The 22500-nt window shown below is 44.1% G+C and overlaps 1 protein-coding gene across 1 annotated transcript; it reads right to left on the bottom strand.

Moving 5' to 3' along the window:
• Positions 1-1428: 1428 nt before the first annotated feature.
• LOC139749563 (uncharacterized) lies at positions 1429-15046 on the bottom strand. Its single transcript, XM_071663588.1, has 3 exons — positions 13991-15046; positions 9303-9456; positions 1429-4772 (listed from the first exon to the last, which is right to left on the bottom strand). Exon 3 carries the CDS (start codon positions 4761-4763, stop codon positions 4029-4031), a length of 735 nt encoding a protein of 244 aa, XP_071519689.1. The 5' UTR covers positions 4764-4772; positions 9303-9456; positions 13991-15046; the 3' UTR covers positions 1429-4028.
• Between the last annotated feature and the right edge of the window lie 7454 nt (positions 15047-22500).

Genomic DNA, 22500 nt, shown 5'->3' on the forward strand with positions numbered 1-22500 from the left:
AGCAGGAGTCCATAGCTTTAGGCAAGTCATTTACACACACAGATCAAGAGGAATAGGGGTCTCACAACACAACCCTGGGGTACGCCAGTGGGTTGACCTCGACGCCTTTTCACGATGGCTTCTGTCTTTCATGCGTCCTCTCTTCCCGTCCACTGAGATAATTTATCTGTCCCTAAAATGAGTCTTCTCCTCCTCCTGATCCTGTGTGGTGATCCAGCTTTCATAATGAGCCTCCCATGTGATAACCAGTTGAGGCTGTAGCATTCCCCAGTGGACGAAATGGAATACAATTCAATCAAGGAAATTTCTCATTCCTCTAAAGAGGTATTTCTTTCCCTGCTGGGGGACTTTGTCGCAGTCATACACCCCCTTATAGATGATGGGGGGTCTTGGGGTCATGTAATCAAAATATAAAACTAGGAGCAAATGTATTTTTCACTTTTACATCCATATATAATTTTTTTTGTTTTGTTTAGGAATGATACAACTTCGATGCAAATTTTGTTTTCGTCTTGAATAATGAATAATAAGCTGTAAATTTACGTAACATATGAATGTTACAGAATTTAACCCTGTTCATAAGAGAGGATATATATATATATATATATATATATATATATATATATATATATATATATATATATATACGTGAAGCACTGATAGGAGTAAACACGCTAGAATAATAAACACAGAAGCTCCAAGCTTACAAGTGTATTTCAAGCCATTTGCAAAAGGATATGGCGTCAACAAGAGACAGTGTACAGCGCCAGCTGTACACTGTCTCTTGAGCTGAGGGAAACAAGGAGCAGCTGATCTGAGGAACAGGACGGTAAAGTGACCCGTCCCTCTTATCTGCCAAAGGTCAGGTGAGGTCATCAACTGTTTTCTTCTTAGATTTGCCAGAATTTAACAATTTTTTCTTGATATATGACCTGATTCGTACATTCCTTCATTTATCTTTATCGTAAACTTTGACGAGGGAGGATTGAACTATAGATTCAACCATTCGTCAAAGATTTGTTTACCTGTCTGTGTCACTTGGGGAAAGACTTATTGTTGAATCATCTCCTATCAAAGTTAACAGCATTAGAAACATACGTGAAGGAAGGTAGGAAGGAGATCATGTATTATTAATAAAAAAATCTCTTTTTGAATGCGAGAAATTTAAGAAAGTAGTTGATGACCTGACCTGACCTTTGGCAGATAGAGGGTCATGAGTCCACGGGGAAAATGAAACACGAAAAGTTCCCAAGTGCACTTTCGTGTAATAATCACATCATTGTGATCCTTTCCAACATATATATATATATATATATATATATATATATATATATATATATATATATATATATATATATATATATATATATATATTCTCTTGTTTATCTTGACTCCATATCTTTCAAAATGGCATGAAATACACAGTCGATAGCTTGGTGTTTCTGTATTTATTTTTCCAACAAGGTTGCTCACATATACGTAACTTTTTATATGGTCTTAGAATTATCCTTAACACTTGATGTGGTTACTTCCTGACGTGGATACCTTTACTGGCCCCTGGCAGTCAAGTCGATATGGACTTGAACCCTTAATAACCAATTAGTCTGAGCTATAATTACCGGTATTGTATACCTATAGAATTAGAATACACATCAAAAGTTTTTATAGAGTACATCTTCCTACTTATTGTATAACTGTATTTTGTTAACAAGAGAGGCATTATATATATATATATATATATATATATATATATATATATATATATATATATATATATATATATATATATATATATATACATATATATATATGCACATATATATATACACATATATATATTCTGCCCTATACAGACGCATTTATCATATATAGATTATTGATATAAGCATTCATCATATATAAATTAACTGATGTACACACATATATCATTCATAAATTGATATATAAACATTTTATCATGCATTAATGAACAGACACAAGAATTGATCGTATATAAGATGGGTCATACATGATGAATTATACATGTAATGGGTTATACGTGATCATACAAGATGAATTATACATGTGGTGGGTTATACATGATCATACAAGATGAATTATACCTGTGGTGGGTTATACATGATTATACAAGATGAATTATACATGTGATGGCTTATGCATGATCATACAAGATGAATTATGCATGTGATGGGTTATACGTGATCATACAAGATGAATTATACATGTGAATACAAGATGAGTTCACGGATGCTTCTAGTGTAAGTGATGAGGGCAGAGTTTAGGGGTTTGAATACGACTTAGATCCTACTAGAATACATGACGGGGGAGGGAGACGGGGTATGAACAATGAGGTGAAATGATGGGGGATGGTGAGGGAGGCGTTGTGGGGTGGTGGGTTTAGATGGGGGAGTGTTCTGTCATTGGAAGAGGACTTGGTGTTCTGTTCTTTGATGGAGGGAGCCAAGTGAGGATTTTCCCCTCAAAGGGTCGTCTCTCTGTTCTTGATGCTACCTCGCTAAAGCGGGAAATGGCAAAATAAAATAAAAAAAAAAGAAAAAAATATATATATATATATATATATATATATATATATATATATATATATATATATATATATAATGTCAGGCCAAAAGAAGGATTGGCAGAACGTGACACAGAAAACAGGGTTCAACTTGGGGTCTTCATACTCCCTTTGGATCATATATGACATATCGTGAAATCTATAAGATATATATATCATGTTACTATAAGAATGTATAGGGAAAAAATGAAGTCTTAGATTATAGAGATTATTAATTTGAGAAGTATAATTAAATTCAGTGCATTGGAAAGGGAAGGGACCAGGACAATGGGGTATGTCTAATATGGCAATTATTTTATAATTTACCGAATAATTATGGAACAGCATCACTAAAGATGAAGGAATAGAGAGGCTGGGAGATGGTGGGAAAGAACAGTAAATAGTGAAAGGAAAACTGGGGGGCGTTCAGGGGAGAGAGTTAGGAAGGATAAGAATGTGAACCCACACACGTGTGTGTGTATGTGTGTGTGTGTTTAGGAGGGACAGACAAGGGCGAGGTGCCGCCTGATCTAGTGTGTGAGAGTGAAACATGTGTACACAGTAGCCGATTGTCCGGCTGAGTGCCTGCTCCCCGGCCCCGCATGCAGGATGAGAGAGAGAGAGAGAGAGAGAGAGAGAGAGAGAGAGAGAGAGAGAGAGAGAGAGAGAGAGAGAGTTCACGACATTTTGGATTTCGTGAAACAGACGGTAGTGGAAATGAGGGGACGATTTAGAGGAGGATGGATGATGATGGTGATGGTGATGGTAGTGATGGTGATGATGGTGATGGATGATGATGGTGATGGTGATGATGGTGATGATAGTGATGGTGGGTGATGGTGAGGAGGGACAGAGGCTAAGATGTTTGTGGAACTCTGCAGGTTCTATAGGATGGAGGGGATTACGTAGAGGCCACATTATCTCGATGGAGGATAGAGTCGGGCAGGTGGAGTGGGAGGTGAAAGGAGAGGATGTTGTAAACATATTAAGGAAGGTGTTTACATTAGAAGGGTAGGGTGGCGTTTGCAGTAGTATGGAATCTTGGAGATGATTGATTCTCACTGAACAACACCGCTGGGCTGTAGGATTTTGCCTCTGGATATTTACAAATAGACTCGCGAGGAATATATCAAGATATATACATAGAATATATATATATACACTCCAGTGAGTATATCCCCCCCACTGTCAGTTGGATGAATGAGGCAGTGTAATCAAGTAACTGATTTTCCTCGTTAGTTCAGTCCTGAGTCTACGATCAACCTGGAAATTTTTCCACAGGTTCTGGGATCCCTATTTTGAGAGAGAAAGGGGAGGTGTGGGGGTGTAAGATAAGGACACCAGCCTCACTCAAGGGAGGGACATGAGAGAGAGAGAAGGGGGAGGGAGGGAGAAGAGGAGGAGGTGGTACTGTTGGCCGCCCAGAGGCCAAGGGGTGTAGATGGGAGTTGTGGTGTTGGAATACGCATCAATGGTCGTCTGTCCTCGCCTCGTCCTCTTCCTCCCTCTTCGTCCACTCCTGGTCGACCCCAGCATCGTGGTCCAGGGCGTCCAGAGCCTTTCTGAACATGTCCATCAGTTCGTCCCTGGGGATGTCATCATCCGAAGGATCGCCCCCCTTGGAGCCGCCGTACACCCCGCCGCCCACCACCCCCTGCTTCAGGGAGGTCTCCATGGCCTGCAGGGAAGCCAGGCACTGCCTCAGGAGGGTGATCTTCGTCTCTTGTTCCTGGCAGCTGAGGTGATCGTAAGCCGGGTGGGGGAGGTTGACGGAAGGGGAGGAGGAGCCTGGGGAGATGATACCCGTTGGGGAGGGACAGCTGTTGCTCCCCTCTGAGGTCCTGCGAGGGACGAAGGGCGCCAGTCTCTTGGGTGAAGCAGTTGCTGACGAGGAGGCAGAGGTGCCGCCGTCGAAGTTGAGGAGGTCAAGCCTGGCGGCGACCAGGTCACTCAGGTCGGACCTGGTCTTCCTAAGGCCACTGTCCAGGACAAGGGAAGGCACCACTCCTTTCCCTCCGTGCGTCCTGCCGAAGCCAGACTCTCCTACCTCGTCCCTCTCCAGCCCTGCGTCAGGAGGCGACGACATCTTCCTACTGCGGTGGGACGAGGTCGGAGCTTTGTCTGTCTTGCCCTCGACGTTGGCCGTCGCAGGGAAGATCGGATTTCCCATCAACTTCCCCTCGCATTCCACCCTTCGGTTCATCTCCTCCACCTGCAACAAAGGGGTTTTGAAGTCTCAGTGTCAAATTTCAGTTTCTAATTCACTTTTTTAAATCCGAAAGAAGAAAATGGAAAAAACCTCGCCTTATCTAGCTGATACCCAGTGCATTATGCAGTGCATATTTGCCTATATAGATTAACTCCACTTGGAAAAAGACACTTCGTTCAGAACCTTGTCTGGGAATCAGACAGAGGTACACACTGAATCTTATTGGACTCGTTTCACTCAGTGTTGGACTGAGTGTTTCTGTTTATGTAACACAGGGGAAGAGGTCTCGGGGAAAGAGAGATTTTCAACTATGTAGGAAGGTTTAGAATAGATGTACGTGGTGATGATACTCTCTCTCTCTCTCTCTCTCTCTCTCTCTCTCTCTCTCTCTCTCTCTCTCTCTCTCTCTCATTTCCTGTGTTTGCGAGGTAATGCCAAGAACAGACGAAGAAAAGCCGCGTTCATTCACACACTGTCTCTATCTGTCATGTGTAATGCATCGAAACCACAGCTCCCTATCTATTTCCATTGTTACCCCCTGGGCGCTTCACGTGTCCTGGTTCAGTCCATTGAATGCATGTCGACCCCTGTATACTGCATCTTTCCAATTTACTCAGTGCCCCGAAAAACCTTTCACCCCTCTGCATATTTGGGCCCCGATCACTCAATGTCTTTCACTCCATCTTTCCACCTCCAATTTGGTCTCTCGCTTCTCCATGTTCCCTCCACTTCTGACACATATATCCTCTTTGTCAGCCTTTCTTTACTTTTTCTCTTCATATGTCCAAACCATTTCAACACGCTCTCTTCTGCTCTCTCAACCACACTCTTTTTATTGCCAAACATCTCTCTTACCCTTTCCTTATTCACTTGATCAGATCACCTCACACCACACATTGTCTTCAAATATTTCATTTCCAACACATCCACCCTCCGCTCATTATCATCTACATCCCATGGCTGGCATCCATATAACATATACCTTCAAACATATCCATATTTGCCCTCCCCGATAACGATCTCTCTTTCGAAACAGTCTTCAGTACTCCCAGAACCTTCGCCCCCTCACCCACCCTATAACTCACTTCCGCTGCCACGGTTCCACTCGCTACCCTGTTCACTCCCAGGTATCTAAAACAATTCAGTTCCTCCAATTTTTCTTCGTACAAGCTTACTCCTTAAGTCTGTTAAACCTAATAACCTTTTTCAACTTTTCTTTTTTTCACAGTTACTGTCAACATCCCCCATTCGCACACTTGTCGAAACTCAGCCTCTGCAGTTTCTCACTCTAATCTGCCACCAGTTCTGTATCATCAGCAGACAACAACTGACTCACTTCCCAGGTCTTCTCATCCCCAACAGACTGCATACTCGCCCCCTTTCTCCAGGACTCCCTCATTTACCTCCCTCACCATCCAATCCATAAGCAAATTAAACAACCATGGTGACATCACACACCCCATCCGCAGACCAACCATCACTGGAACCATTCACTCTCCTCTCTTCCTACTTGTACACATGCCTACACTCTTGATAATAAACTTCTCTGCTTCTGAAAGCTTTCCTCCCACATCCCTAAGACCTTCCACAAGGCATCTCTATCAACTCCATCCTATGCTTTCTCCAGATCCATAAATGCCACGTACAAATCCGTCTGTATCCATGAATATTTCTCGCACACGTTAAAGCAAACACCTGATCCACACATCCTCTACCATTTCTGAAACCGAACTGCTCCTCCCCAGTCTGATGTTCTGTACATGCCTTCACCCTCTCAATCAACACCCTCCCACACAATTCACCTGATATAATCAACAAACTTGTGCCTCTGTAGTTTGAACACTCTCTTTTATCCTCCTCAGGCACTTCACCATGATCCATACATACAATGAAAATCCTAACTAACCAATCAACAACACAGTCACCCCCCTTTCTTAACAAGTTCAACTGCAATACCATTCACTCCAGCCGCCTTGCCACATTTCATGTGACTGAACGCTTTCACCAACTCTTCTCTCTTCACCAAACTACTCTCCACGACTCTCACCTCGCACTCTAACCCGACCAAAACACTCAACATCTGCCTCTCTTATCATCGAACACATTCAACAGTCCTCCAAATACTCGTTCCATCTACTCCTGACTTCATCGCTAGCTGTTGCTTCTTTCCATTTGTCCTCTTCACCGATGTTCCTATTTGTTCACTTGTTTTTCGCACATTAGTAATCTCTTTCCAAAACTTCTCCCTTAAGTTTACTGATCCTTGCTCTACCCAACTGATTTACCCCTTCTTTTTTTCAACTTCTGCACCTTCCTATTGATCTCCAGCCGCTTTCTCTTATACATCTCCCAATCATTTGTACTCCATCCCAGTAAGTACCGCCCAAACGCCTCATATTTCTCTTTCACACTAGCAACTGTACTTCTTCATTCCACCATTCACTCCTCTTTCTAATCTGCCCTCCTTTCTCATGCCACATGCATCTCTTGCACATGTCATCACTGCTTCCATTCCTCGTCCACTCCCCTTACTTCATTCAATCTCACCTTTTGCCATTCTGCACTCAGTCATATCTTCTGGTATTTCTTTTCTCAAAGTCTCTTTTCCGAGCTCATTTACTCTAACCACTCTCTTCTTCCACGCCTCCTTGCCCCTTAGGTGATAATATTCGTCCATGAAGGTGTTTTACCCACCACGCGAGATAGTAAGTCATTCTTCTCCAGGGGAATCCAACACATGAGTTAGTCTCGAACCAAAACTAACCATTCTTCTCCAGTTCCCTGCTGCTTCCCTGCTGGTTCAGACATTCACTGTAAGCTAAGATTTGTAGTCCTTTACCCAAGAAGATTCATCTGTGTATTGCGACACCTCAAGCTAGCGTAGAGCTATGAGCTAAGTTAACCAGTTCGATATAACTATATAGAGTCCAGCGGTGCTGTCAAGCTTGAGTAGAATGCAAGCTAAAGTAGAATGCAAGCTAAGCTTTGTGAAGTAAGTATTGCGCCGTCGAGAATTAACATTAAGCTTTTGCGATGTGTCGTAATAGAATATTCAGCTGGTAATTCCTCGCTGTGTTGAATAAGTGAACGTGGTCATGTTGTTGCATGCACTTGCCATATGCTGATGAGGTTTCGAACGTGCGTGCTGAAGCAGCAGGGAACTCGTAGCTACGGTACGACAGTGGAGCCCAGCACCCTCACTACGGCCCCGGGGGATACGATCATGGGTACAAGTGTACTGGGGATTCGAACTCGTGTCTTGACATGCGTACTCATCCCATCCAACACATGAGTTAGTCTCGAACCAAAACTAACGTATATATATATTACTCGAGGATGAAAGTCGTGAATTTGTGGATGAATTTAAAGAAAATGTATATGAATGAAGGAGGATGTGTATATATATATCCATATCGCATTCTTCATCGTCCGCTGATGTAACCGTTGGCTGAACATGGAGAGGAATGTTCGATAATGACGGACAGTTTTAAACCGCATCTCTTATCAGTACAAAAAAAAGCCACTATCTGTATTTCAAAAGCAACTGTTATCAGTCGAGGTAATCAGGAGTTAGCGATAATACCGAGTAAGAAACATTCTCTTGCCGACTAATTCAAAGAACGGAGCGAAAGAGAATCACAGACGAAGAATAAAGAGAATCAAAGACGAAGAATAAAGAGAATCAAAGACGAAGAATAGGCTAGGAATCCAACCCTGGGAACCTCTGCTTTGATTCCTTCAAGATGTAAACATAGACCAGAGGTGTTACTGTACTGGAAGACAATATAAAAAGCACTGGTTTTTTTTTCTTAATGGTGACCTGTCGGGTCAAACCAGTGGCTTGTATAGAATGCCACAAGACAAGAGGTGGAGAAAGCTGTGTCTAGAAGAGACGGACCATCGCTTGAAGAAGACGAGAAGAGAAATGATGAATTATTTTTTCTTTCTCGCCACAAAGATTTCGCTGATCGTTTCCCCCCCTTGCAATGGCATTTTCGCATGAGTGCCACATACGTGGTGACATAGATATCTGTACCACCAATAATATTATTATTCTATAGTTTCCAAATGGTCTGTAATGGGTAAACATCATCTGTGTTGATTTAGTTTGTAGGAAAAAAAAAAGGGAGGGAGGAAGGGTTGAACGTGGACTGATATTAATAGTTACATATTATTATCATGGATGTGTTTTTCTTTTTTTATGATTTTGAGAGAAGGTTAAGAGCGTTTTCGTCAACTAACTGTCCCCATGTGAACTTTTTATGAATGTTAACTAACTCTCCCCATGTGAGAGAGAGGAGGGGGGGGCAAAGCAAGAGGCATGCGTGAGTGAGTGTGTGTGTGTGTGTGTGTGTGGAGGGGGGAGAAAGCCTGCCTCTACGTACGTACGTGGAAGCCCATCTTCGCGCCCATCACCACCTCCCATAATCTCTCTCTCTCTCTCTCTCTCTCTCTCTCTCTCTCTCTCTCTCTCTCTCTCTCTCTCTCTCTCTCTCTCACACACACTACCAAAGAGGCAAATCTCCACCAAACCTCATGGAGGAGTGAGTTGGCCTGTGGCCTGGGCCAGGGCGGCGTGGTCCAGGTGGGCCACCAGCTGCCGACGGAGACAGATGGTGGCCCGGTCCAGCTCCTCCACCGCTGTCTTCACCGTCCGTACTTCCTCGCCCTTCTGGCGCGCCCTCACCTGCAAAGGTGGTGTAGACTTGGTCACTGGCCGGAGCAACGGGTCAGAAAATGTATAATACTTTCCCTAAAACTTTTAACATAGAAGATAATGTAATACGTAGCCATTAAATAGTGTAATACGTAGCCATTAGAATAGTGTAATACGTAGCCATTAAATAGTGTAATACGTAGCCATTAGAATAGTGTAATACGTAGCCATTAAATAGTGTAATACGTAGCCATTAGAATAGTGTAATACGTAGCTTTAGAATAGTGTAATACGTAGCCATTAGAATAGTGTAATACTTACTATTAGAATAGTGTAGTACGTAGCCATTAGAATAGTGTAATACTTACTATTGAAATAGTGTAATACGTAGCCATTAGAATAGTGTAATACTTAGCCATTGAAATAGTGTAATACGTAGCCATTAGAATAGTGTAATACGTAACCATTGAAATAGTGTAATACGTAGCCATTAGAATAGTGTAATACTTAGCCATTGAAATAGTGTAATACGTAGCCATTAGAATAGTGTAATACTTAGCCATTGAAATAGTGTAATACGGAGCCATTAGAATAGTGTAATACGTAACCATTAAGGGAACAGTTGAGAAGTATGTCTCTTGTAAAATATTTTCTTATAATCATATTCTGCTCCAGCATTAATCTTTTGGTAGCTAATTAAGAGGTTATTAACTTCATACTTTTATTACAAAGGGGAAAAAATAATATCATTCTTAAGAGGTAATTAACTTCATAGTTTTATCCCAAAGGAAAAGAAAAATTCAGTTTTAAGTTCATTTCCTCGAATAGCGATCGTCTCACTATATGCAAATTTGCTCACATTAACTGAAATTAGTATAAAAGATGAAATTATGGTATTTGTACATTAATGTCTAGTGTTTCATAGCCCCGTTTTTGAGAAAGAAGAAACAAACAATCGAAAAATCAATAACTTAAGCATAAGTTAAGCCATTTCTTTCGTCTGTTTCCTTGCGCTACCTCGCAAACGCGGGAGACAGCGATAAAGCATCTAAAAAAAAGAAGAAAAAAAAAAAAAAATATATATATATATATATATATATATATATATATATATATATATATATATATATATACAAATGGGTGATGTCTTGGTGGTGGTGGAAATATACAATAATTTTTCAGAAGAAAATTGTTGATGTCAACCACATAGTTTCCAGTCCATAAATCATGTGATCTCTGGGGGGGAAGGTGTGTGTGGGGGGCCTCCTTTTTCCTTTTTTTTTTTTTTTTTTGATAAGATGTTATCTGTTATGAGCTTTGTCTCGCCTGTTGTGGGGCTGGGGGGTTGGGCATAGCTTGGCTGGTTGTTATCTGGCCCACAAAGTCGAGTAAACCGCCTTCGATGCCTTCCTGCCGTGACAAGAGTCGTTCTCTCTCTCTCTCTCTCTCTCTCTCTCTCTCTCTCTCTCTCGACCGTAACGCGCTTGCTTAGATCGCTCGCTTTCCTCTCTCTCCTCACAACACTTCGTTCATCGAGATATCTACAACACTTGTAAGTTATCTGTCTTATGAATATATATATATATATATATATATATATATATATATATATATATATATATATATATATATATATATATATATATATCATCAGCGCTGATGATACAGCGCTGGTGGCTGATTCATGTGAGAAACTGCAGAAGCTGGTGACTGAGTTTGGTAAAGTGTGTGAAAGAAGAAAGTTAAGAGTAAATGTGAATAAGAGCAAGGTTATTAGGTACAGTAGGGTTGAGGGTCAAGTCAATTGGGAGGTGAGTTTGAATGGAGAAAAACTGGAGGAAGTGAAGTGTTTTAGATATCTGGGAGTGGATCTGGCAGCGGATGGAACCATGGAAGCGGAAGTGGATCATAGGGTGGGGGAGGGGGCGAAAATTCTGGGAGCCTTGAAGAATGTGTGGAAGTCGAGAACATTATCTCGGAAAGCAAAAATGGGTATGTTTGAAGGAATAGTGGTTCCAACAATGTTGTATGGTTGCGAGACGTGGGCTATGGATAGAGTGGTGCGCAGGAGGATGGATGTGATGGAAATGAGATCTTTGAGGACAATGTGTGGTGTGAGGTGGTTTGATCGAATAAGTAACGTAAGGGTAAGAGAGATGTGTGGAAATAGAAAGAGCGTGGTTGAGAGAGCAGAAGAGGGTGTTTTGAAATGGTTCGGGCACATGGAGAGAATGAGTGAGGAAAGATTGACCAAGAGAATATATGTGTCGGAGGTGGAGGGAACGAGGAGAAGAGGGAGACCAAATTGGAGGTGGAAAGATGGAGTGAAAAAGATTTTGTGTGATCGGGGCCTGAACATGCAGGAGGGTGAAAGGAGGGCAAGGAATAGAGTGAATTGGAGCGATGTGGTATACCGGGGTTGACGTGCTGTCAGTGGATTGAATCAAGGCATGTGAGGCGTCTGGGGTAAACCATGTAAAGCTGTGTAGGTATGTATATTTGCGTGTGTGGACGTATGTATATACATGTGTATGGGGGTGGGTTGGGCCATTTCTTTCGTCTGTTTCCTTGCGCTACCTCGCAAACGCGGGAGACAGCGACAAAGCAAAAAAAAAAAAAAAAATATATATATATATATATATATATATATATATATATATATATATATATATATATATATATATATATATATATATATATATATATACCCCAACCCCGCATATATATATATATATATATATATATATATATATATATATATATATATATATATATATATATATATTCTTTTTTTTTTTTTTGCTTTGTCGCTGTCTCCCGCGTTTGCGAGGTAGCGCAAGGAAACAGACGAAAGAAATGGCCCAACCCACCCCCATACACATGTATATACATACGTCCACACACGCAAAATATACATACCTACACAGCTTTCCATGGTTTACCCCAGACGCTTCACATGCCCTGATTCAATCCACTGACAGCACGTCAACCCCGGTATACCACATCGCTCCAATTCACTCTATTCCTTGCCCTCCTTTCACCCTCCTGCATGTTCAGGCCCCGATCACACAAAATCTTTTTCACTCCATCTTTCCACCTCCAATTTGGTCTCCCTCTTCTCCTCGTTCCCTCCACCTCCGACACATATATCCTCTTGGTCAACCTTTCCTCACTCATTCTCTCCATGTGCCCAAACCATTTCAAAACACCCTCTTCTGCTCTCTCAACCACGCTCTTTTTATTTCCACACATCTCTCTTACCCTTACGTTACTTACTTGATCAAACCACCTTACACCACACATTGTCCTCAAACATCTCATTTCCAGCACATCCATCCTCCTGCGCACCACTCTATCCATAGCCCACGCCTCGCAACCATACAACATTGTTGGAACCACTATTCCTTCAAACATACCCATTTTTGCTTTCCGAGATAATGTTCTCGACTTCCACACATTCTTCAAGGCTCCCAGAATTTTCGCCCCCTCCCCCACCCTATGATCCACTTCCGCTTCCATGGTTCCATCCGCTGCCAGATCCACTCCCAGATATCTAAAACACTTTACTTCCTCCAGTTTTTCTCCATTCAAACTCACCTCCCAATTGACTTGACCCTCAACCCTACTGTACCTAATAACCTTGCTCTTATTCACATTTACTCTTAACTTTCTTCTTTCACACACTTTACCAAACTCAGTCACCAGCTTCTGCAGTTTCTCACATGAATCAGCCACCAGCGCTGTATCATCAGCGAACAACAACTGACTCACTTCCCAAGCTCTCTCATCCCCAACAGACTTCATACTTGCCCCTCTTTCCAAAACTCTTGCATTCACCTCCCTAACAACCCCATCCATAAACAAATTAAACAACCATGAGACATCACACACCCCTGCCGCAAACCTACATTCACTGAGAACCAATCACTTTCCTCTCTTCCTACACGTACACATGCCTTACATCCTCGATAAAAACTTTTCACTGCTTCTAACAACTTGCCTCCCACACCATATATTCTTAATACCTTCCACAGAGCATCTCTATCAACTCTATCATATGCCTTTTCCAGATCCATAAATGCTACATACAAATCCATTTGCTTTTCTAAGTATTTCTCACATACATTCTTCAAAGCAAACACCTGATCCACACATCCTCTACCACTTCTGAAACCATATATATATATATATATATATATATATATATATATATATATATATATATATATATATATATATATATATATGCCCAGCCCCACATATACCCCAACACTACATACACCCCACACATATATACCCCCGAACCTCGCATCGCCCCACTACCCAGCCACAGCCCAGGTCGTCAGCCACATCCCCTTCGTGTGTCCCCTGTGGTCAGTAAGGGGCAAACCCCCTTCGTGTGTCCCCTGTGGTCAGTGAGGGTCCAACCCCCTTCGTACCCCCTGTGGTGAGTGAGGGTCCAACCCCCTTCGTACCCCCTGTTGTGAGTGAGGGGCAAACCCCCCTTCGTGTACCCCCTGTGGTGAGTGAGTGAGTGAGGGGGGTAAACCCCCAGATGCTTCACCTGGAGGAGGGAGGTGAGGTGGTTCTTGGTAGTGGCGTAGGTGGTGACGGAGGAGGCCAGCACGGACGAGAGGTGGGTCAGATGGTGGGCTGCGCACGTCTCCAGCGCCACACCGTCGCATTCCCCACACCACATCCTCAACCTGCTGCCCACCCCCCCCACACACACACACACACACACACACACACACACCATTATCATTATTATTATCACCATTATCACCATTATTATCACCATTATCATTATTGTTATCATCATTATCATCATTATCATTATTATCATTATCATTATTATCATCATTATTATTATTATCAATATCATCATCATCATTATCATCTCTCTACTGTCTCCTGTCTACTGTCTCATGTTTATTGTCTACTGTCTTGTGTCTTCTGTCTACTGTCTCCTGTCTAGTCTCCTGTCCACTGTCTCTAGTCTCCTGTTTACTATCACCTATCTACTGTCTTCTGTCTACAGTCTCCTCTCTACTGTCTACTGTCTCCTGTCTACTGTCTCCTCTCTACTGTCTACTGTCTTCTGTCTACTGTCTCCTGTCTACTGTCTCCTGTCTACTGTCTCCCACAACACAGTGTTGAACAATGTAGGAAACCTTCACTTATGATTTTGTACTCCCCATTTTTTTTTTTTTTGCTACGTTAATATTAAGCAGAATTTGATTATGTGTATATTCTCTCAACTGTCACCTCTCTCTCTCTCTCTCTCTCTCTCTCTCTCTCTCTCTCTCTCTCTCTCTCTCTCTCTCTCTCTCTCTCTCTCTCTCTCTCTCTCTGTACCTCCCCATGTGTATCTATCTATCTATCTGTCCATCTATCTCTACCAAACCTACTTACCTACCTAAATTATCTGTCTGTCAGACCATGAGTATCTGTATCTACTACCTATCTATCGACGCATCTCCTTATGTCTCATATTGTCTCATGAGTGACGTATGTGTCCACCAATATGTCTCATAGTGTCTCATGAGCCAGTATGTCTCAGTGTCTCATGAGCCGGTTTGTCTCACAGTGTCTCATGAGCGACGTATGTCTGTCTGCCAATATGTCTCATAGTGTCTCATGAGCCAGTATGTCTCACAGTGTCTCATGAGCCAGTATGTCACACAGAGTCTCATGAGCCAATATGTCTCACAGTGTCTCATGAGCCAATATGTCTCACAGTGTCTCATGAGCCAATATGTCTCACAGTGTCTCATGAGCCAATATGTCTCACAATCTCACCTGGAAGTGTTCCTTGTTCTTTCTTGACCAATATGGCTACAGTAGTCGTCAAGAGCCAGGATGTCTCACAGTGTCCCTCATCAGCCACTATGATCACAATCTACCGGGGGAAGGTTACACCTTTCATTCCCTCTGGACAAATGAGGCCTACCCAGGAAGTCGGTAACGCTATGGCACTAGTGTCACCACCGGGGACAGAATGCACTTCACCCTGGGGGAAACATAGCACTTACCCCTGGGGAGAAGACATGACACCTTACCCCTGGGGGAACATATGGCACTTTACCCCTGGGGGAAGATATGGCACTTTACCCCTGGGGGAAAGACATGGCACTTTACCCCTGGGGGAAGATATGGCACTTTACCCCTGGGGGAACATATGGCACTTTACCCCTGGGGGAAGATATGGCACTTTACCCCTGGGGGAGAAGACATGACACCTTACCCCTAGGGGAAGATATGGCACTTTACCCCTGGGGGAACATATGGCACTTTACCCCTGGGGGAACATATGGCACTTTACCCCTGGGGGAGAAGACATGACACCTTACCCCTAGGGGAAGATATGGCACTTTACCCCTGGGGGAAGATATGACACTTTACCCCTGGGGGAAGATATGGCATTTTACCCCTGGGGGAAGATATGGCACTTTACCCCCTGGGGGAAGATATGGCACTTTACCCCTGGGGGAAGATATGGCACTTTACCCCTGGGGGGAGACATGGCACTTTACCCCTGGGGAAGACATGGCATTTTACCCCTGGGGGAAGATATGGCATTTTACCCCTGGGGGGACGACATGGCATTTTACCCCTGGGGGAAGACATGGCACTTTACCCCTGGGGAAGATATGGCACTTTACCCCTGGGGGGAAGACATGGCACTTTACCCCTGGGGGAAGATATGGCACTTTACCCCTGGGGGGAAGACATGGCATTTTACCCCTGGGGGAAGATATGGCACTTTACCCCTGGGGGAGAAGACATGACACCTTACCCCTGGGGGAAGATATGGCACTTTACCCCTGGGGGGAAGACATGGCACCTTACCCTGAGGAAAGACAACGCCTTACTTGGGGGAATAAATGGCACCTTACCCTGGGGTAAGACACGACACTTTACCCTTAGGGGGAAGATACAACGGGAGGGAGGTAAGTAGACGAGGTAGGCCACACTGTGTCAGTACAGATGTTACGCGTAAGTACTGCCAGGTTGGGAGGAAGAGAAGGAAGGAGGGAGGGAGGTAAGTAGACGAGGTAGGCCACACTGTGTCAGTACAGATGTCACGCGTAAGTACTGACAGGTGGGGGAAGAAGGAATGAGGGAGGGAGGTAAGTAGACGAGGTAGGCCACTGTGTGTCAGTACAGATGTCATGCCTAAGTACTGACAGGTGGGGAGGAAGGAAGGAGGGAGGGAGGTAAGTAGACGAGGTAGGCCACACTGTGTCAGTACAGATGTCATGCCTAAGTACTGACAGGTGGGGAGGAAGGAATGAGGGAGGGAGGTAAGTAGACGAGGTAGGCCACACTGTGTCAGTACAGATGTCATGCCTAAGTACTGACAGGTGGGGAGGAAGGAAGGAGGGAGGGAGGTAAGTAGACGAGGTAGGCCACACTGTGTCAGTACAGATGTCACGCGTAAGTACTGCCAGGTGGGGGAAGAAGGAGGGAGGGAGGTAAGTAGACGAGGTAGGCCACACTGTGCGTCAGTACAGATGTCACGCGTAAGTACTGCCAGGTTGGGAGGAAGAGAAGGAAGGAGGGAGGGAGGTAAGTAGACGAGGTAGGCCACACTGTGTCAGTACAGATGTCACGCGTAAGTACTGACAGGTGGGGGAGAAGGAAGGAGGGAGGGAGGTAAGTAGACGAGGTAGGCCACACTGTGTCAGTACAGATGTCATGCGTAAGTACTGACAGGTTGGGAGGAAGAGAAGGAAGGAGGGAGGGAGGTAAGTAGACGAGGTAGGCCACACTGTGCGTCAGTACAGATGTCACGCGTAAGTACTGACAGGTGGGGAAGAAGGAAGGAGGGAGGGAGGGAGGTAAGTAGACGAGGTAGGCCACACCGCGCGACAGTACAGGTATCGCCAGTACTTACCATACTGCCGTGGCCGGAGTACTTCCCCTGGTGGAGCCTGGTCATCCTTGGGAGGCAAACGCGACACAGGCTATGATGGCAGGCCAGAAAGAGGGGCTCCCTCTCCCCAGGTCCTTCGACCTGGTACTCCTCCAGGCAGACCGGACAGGTCAGTAGGTCCACCAGGTCCTGCTGCTGCTCCTGCCTCCTCTTCGGGGAGAGGGGAGAGGAGATGCCCAGGGAGATGCTGGGAGAGGTAGTCATGGGGCTGCTCGTCTGTGGTGAGGGAGAGGTGTGAGAGGTGAGGGGAGAGGTGTGAGAGGTGAGGGAGAGGTGTGAGAGATGAGGAAGAGGTGTTAGAGGTGAGGGAGAGGCGTGAGAGGTGAGGGAGAGGTGTGAGAGGTGAGGGAGAGGTGTGAGAGGTGAGGGAGAGGTGATGACCTGCTGAAGTCGGCCGTGAGGGAGAGGGGCCTCTCTCTTTTACATCCCATTTCCCCCTGGGGAAGGGGGCCTCTCTCTTCTACCCCCTATTTCCCCCTGGGGAAGGGGGCTCTCTCTCTTCTACCCCCATTTCTCCCCCTCCACACCCAGGTCAGGTCAGTGTTGGAGTAGTGGAGGAGGTGGATGGTTGTTGGAGAGGTGGGGGATGAAAGGGTGAGTGTTGGTGAATGTGGGAGAGGCTAGGGAGAAGGTTGATGTGCGAGTGCTGGAGAGTTGGAGAGACAGGAAGTGAGTGTCGGGGCGGTGGAGAAGGTTTTAATAGAGGTTGGAGGGATGAAGTTAAATGGATGGAGGAGAGATGGAGAGGGAGGGTGTATACATGGGTGTTGGAGAGGTGGAGAAGGTTAATGAGTGTTGTTGGCTGAAGTGAAGAAGAAAGGGCTGGTGAATGTTGGTGACTGAATCAGGAAGGGAGAGAGAGAGAGAGAGAGAGAGAGAGAGAGAGAGAGAGAGAGAGAGAGAGAGAGATCCCATTATGTAGTGAATGGTGAAACATTTGTCAAAAATTCACAGTTACCAGGACCCCCCCCCCCCCCCCCCCCCCCACCCCCTCGTCGAAGCAATAACAACATTGCTATATACATATTTTGTTTCACCTGTAAATTAAACATCATGATCAGAATTTACTGTGATAACGTTTCAGTAGTTCAGTATATATATATATATATATATATATATATATATATATATATATATATAATATATATATATGTGCGTGTGTGTGTGTGTGTGTGTGTGTGTGTGTGTGTAACAATATTAATTAGAAACCAAACATTTGTATATCATTTTCTATATTGGCTAAAATAGAAGGAAAATAATAATGATATTCTGGTTATTGTATATGGACTGATTACACAAATGTTTCTCTTATTATTTTTTTTTCCTATCATTTCATAGATGTTTTCATCTATACAGCTATACTTAGCAATACGTAATGTGTCCTTACTTTGTTATGTCTATTGTTATAAAACATAGAGGAGGGAGGATGGGAAGGGGATGACTATTTCTTTTTTTGGGGGGGAGAGGGTGACTATTATTTTTGGAGGGGGGGAGAGGGTGACTATTATTTTTGGAGGGGGGAGAGGGTGACTATTATTTTTGGAGTGGGGTTCTCTTATTTTTGAGTACTACTAGCACAAAACAAAACGATCCTCCCAATTTAGTCTTCAATACCATTCTCATCTGACAGTCATATACACATATCTGAAACCACACTCCCTAGACACATCACTGTCCTAATCTTGCATACTGTGATTTTACATTTGCACTTCTTTATTTATATATATATATATATATATATATATATATATATATATATATATATATATATATATATATATTCCATGTGTGGCGAGGTGGCGACGGGAATGAATAAAGGCAGACAGTGTGAATTGTGTGCATGGGTATATATATGTGTCTGTGTGTGTATATATATGTGTACATTGAGATGTATAGGTATGTATATTTGCGTGTGTGGACGTGTATGTATATACATGTGTATGGGGGTGGGTTGGGGCCATTTCTTTCGTCTGTTTCCTTGCGCTTCCTCGCAAACGCGGGAGACAGCGACAAAGCAAAATGAATAGATATAATACATATATATATGTATGTATATATGAATGCCTTGTAGTAGTGTTGTTCACTTTGTTCTAGAGTTCACAGGTGTCACGATAGAGAGTATACACACACACACACACACACACACACACACACACACACACACACACACACACCTTCTTTGGGATGTCTTCTTTCTTGCTGTTGACGATGGTGATGTTGGTCGTCTCTGGTAGCGACTTCAGCCGGGTCAGCATCACGTCGGGTTGGTGGCAGACCAGGCTGGGTGTATGCTTGGGCTCCTCTACCAGACTGGGGTCTACCGGTCTGGTCGATTTGGGAGGCCCCTCGGTTGTTACGGGAGGTTTAGGAGCCTGGGATCTTGGTGGCTTTGGAGACTGGACGACGGATTTCCCTGGTTTGGGAGGCTTGGGGAGCTGCTGGTGTGATTTTGGAGGCTTGGGGAGCTCTTGGTGTGATTTTGGAGGCTTGGGGAGCTCTTGGTGTGATTTTGGAGGCTTGGGGAGCTCTTGGTGTGATTTTGGAGGCTTGGGGAGCTGCTGGTATGATTTGGGAGGCTTGTGGAGGGACCTCGGTAGCTTAGGGAGCTGGTGGAGGGACCTCGGTAGCTTAGGGAGCTGGTGGAGGGACCTCGGTAGCTTAGGGAGCTGGTGGAGGGACCTCGGTAGCTTAGGGAACTGGTGGATGGACCTCGGTAGCTTAGGGAACTGGTTGTGGGACCTTGGGACCTTAGGGAGCTGGTTGTGGGACCTTGGGACCTTAGGGAGCTGGTTGTGGGCTGGGCGGGAGGTTGGAGGATGCCGTGGTCTGTGTGGTTTTGAGGTCCGGGTCTTCTTTGACCTGTGTGGGTTGAGGGGCCGGTGGTGTGACCTGGGTGGTTTATGGCGGGCCGTGTCGGGTCTGCGGTAATGGCTATGGGGTTTTCTGCCCGACCTCCATTTCAGGGATCTTAGTAATGGCGCGATCGTGGTGGTTTATGCTTGGTCTCTGGTGATGAGGTTATCTTGGTGTGTGGGGGGAGATGGTGGTTTGATTTTCGTCCTGCGTGGGTGAATGTCTCCTAGCTTAGTGTAGTTCTTAAGGTGGAGTTATCTCGTCCAAGATTAGAATGGTTTCTTTGCCTGTAGCTTAATGTGGTCTTTATGTTATCTTGTCCAAGATACAATGGTTTCTTTGCCTTTAGTGATCTTCGTCTTGTGAATCTTACGGTGGATCTGTCTCGTGGAAGATACGTTGGTGTCTGTCTATTTCTCCCCACTTCTGAAGTGATGATCTTGGTGGAAATGGTGATCTTAAAGGGGAGTTATTTTGGGTGTTTTTTTTTCTCTCTCTCTCTTGTGGAGTGATCTTGGTTAAGAGAGGGGGTGTGATCTTGGTAGGGTGATGAGGATGGAAGACCTGAAAGAAATATGTTAAGTTTCAGGTTAAATGCTTCGTATCTGTGGGGGCTTTCAGTGTATGTGTGTGTGTGTGTGTGTATAGTTACTTACTGCCACCCCGGTCTAATGTGAAATATTTCACTTATGTTAACAACTACCGTATGTTTATTTTGATAGTACGAGAACCATTGCTGCTGCTCCTGCTACTACTTCTACTACTACTACTACTACTACTACTACTACTACTACTACTACTACTACTACTACTACTTCTACTACTACTACTACTACTACTACTACTTCTACTACTACTACTACTACTTCTACTACTACTACTACTTCTACTACTACTACTACTACTACTACTACTTCTACTACTACTACTACTACTACTACTACTACTTCCAGTTTTGATATTACTCAAAAAAACTACCCCTGAAACAATTATTCCTCCTCATCCTAATATAACCTTAAAACCCCTTCTTCAGGAGCTCCTGTGGCTTCGAGACTGCGCTACATTCAGTAGCAGGGGCATAGATGGTGGACCTCTTTGGCGAGACTTGTTTTCGTCATCTGACGATGATACAGCCTCACGAAAGATGACTTTGTGCTCACGGTGTAACCACAAGCACACACACACACACACACACACACACACACACACACACACACACACACACACACACACACACACACACACACACACACACACACACACACTCAAGCAGAGAGAGAGAGAGAGAGACAGACAGACAGACAGACAGACAGACAAAGACAGACAGACAGACAGATGGAGAGAGACAGAGAGATGTATATATACACTGTTTGGATGTAGGAGTTTCCAATAGTAGTAGTAATGATAGTAGTGGTAGTAGTAGTAGTAGTAGTAGTAGTAGTAGTAGCAGTAGTAGTAGCAGTAGTAGTAAAAGTGCTTCTTGTCCTCTTGGACTCTTTGAAACAAAAAAAAACACACATTAAGCAGAATTTATACTTTGGTTGGCTGGCTGCCCCAAAAGCGACATCCATCAAAAATGACACACATCATCTAGGTATGGGCCCCCTTGTACCCCCAACACGTTACGTCATCATACTCACCCCCCTTGACTGTGTGACCCGTTGTATCCTTCACAACCCTCGTTATGTCGTCATAGGATCGTAGGAAATGGAATCCTCTTGATCCAATGTGAACTGGGGTGCCAGAGGCTTGGATGTAGGATTAGACTGTCCTGCCCATACACGCTGTATAGGAGAGAGAGAGAGAGAGAGGTAAAGAAAAAACGAAAAGACATGTTTATTGCATTTTTAGTATCTTCAGATGCATAGGTTTTGATGTGATTAAGTAGAGAATGTGTAGAGAATGGGGTGTGTGTGTGTGTTTGTGTGTGCGGGGGGAAGGAGCGCGTCTGATTGGGAGGAGTCTAGGAGAAAGCGATAAGGCGAGAGTAAGGTACGATGGTTGAAAAGGAAAAGAGAGAGAGAGAGAGAGAGAGAGAGAGAGAGAGAGAGAGAGAGAGAGAGAGAGAGAGAGAGAGAGAGAGAGAAGTATCGAGGAACTTCAGAGAGAAAGATCAGAAAGCTGAAGTTTTGGTTGTGAGCGCAGTTACTTAACAGTGGCAAAGCGTATTGGACTGGGTTCTGTATCTGACGACGAATGACAACACGAAGCATGCCGGTTGTAAGACAAGATAACATATCTGATATGGACATGATACGAGGAGGCAAGTACAGGCTTCTTAT

This window comes from Panulirus ornatus, chromosome 7 (genome assembly GCF_036320965.1).
Source record: "Panulirus ornatus isolate Po-2019 chromosome 7, ASM3632096v1, whole genome shotgun sequence".
In the NCBI taxonomy this organism is placed as follows: Eukaryota; Metazoa; Arthropoda; class Malacostraca; order Decapoda; family Palinuridae; genus Panulirus; species Panulirus ornatus.

Coding starts and splice junctions, on each gene's coding strand:
- LOC139749563 (XM_071663588.1), bottom strand. CDS start 4,763: ATGAACCGAAGGGTGGAATGCGAGGGGAAGTTGATGGGAAATCCGATC.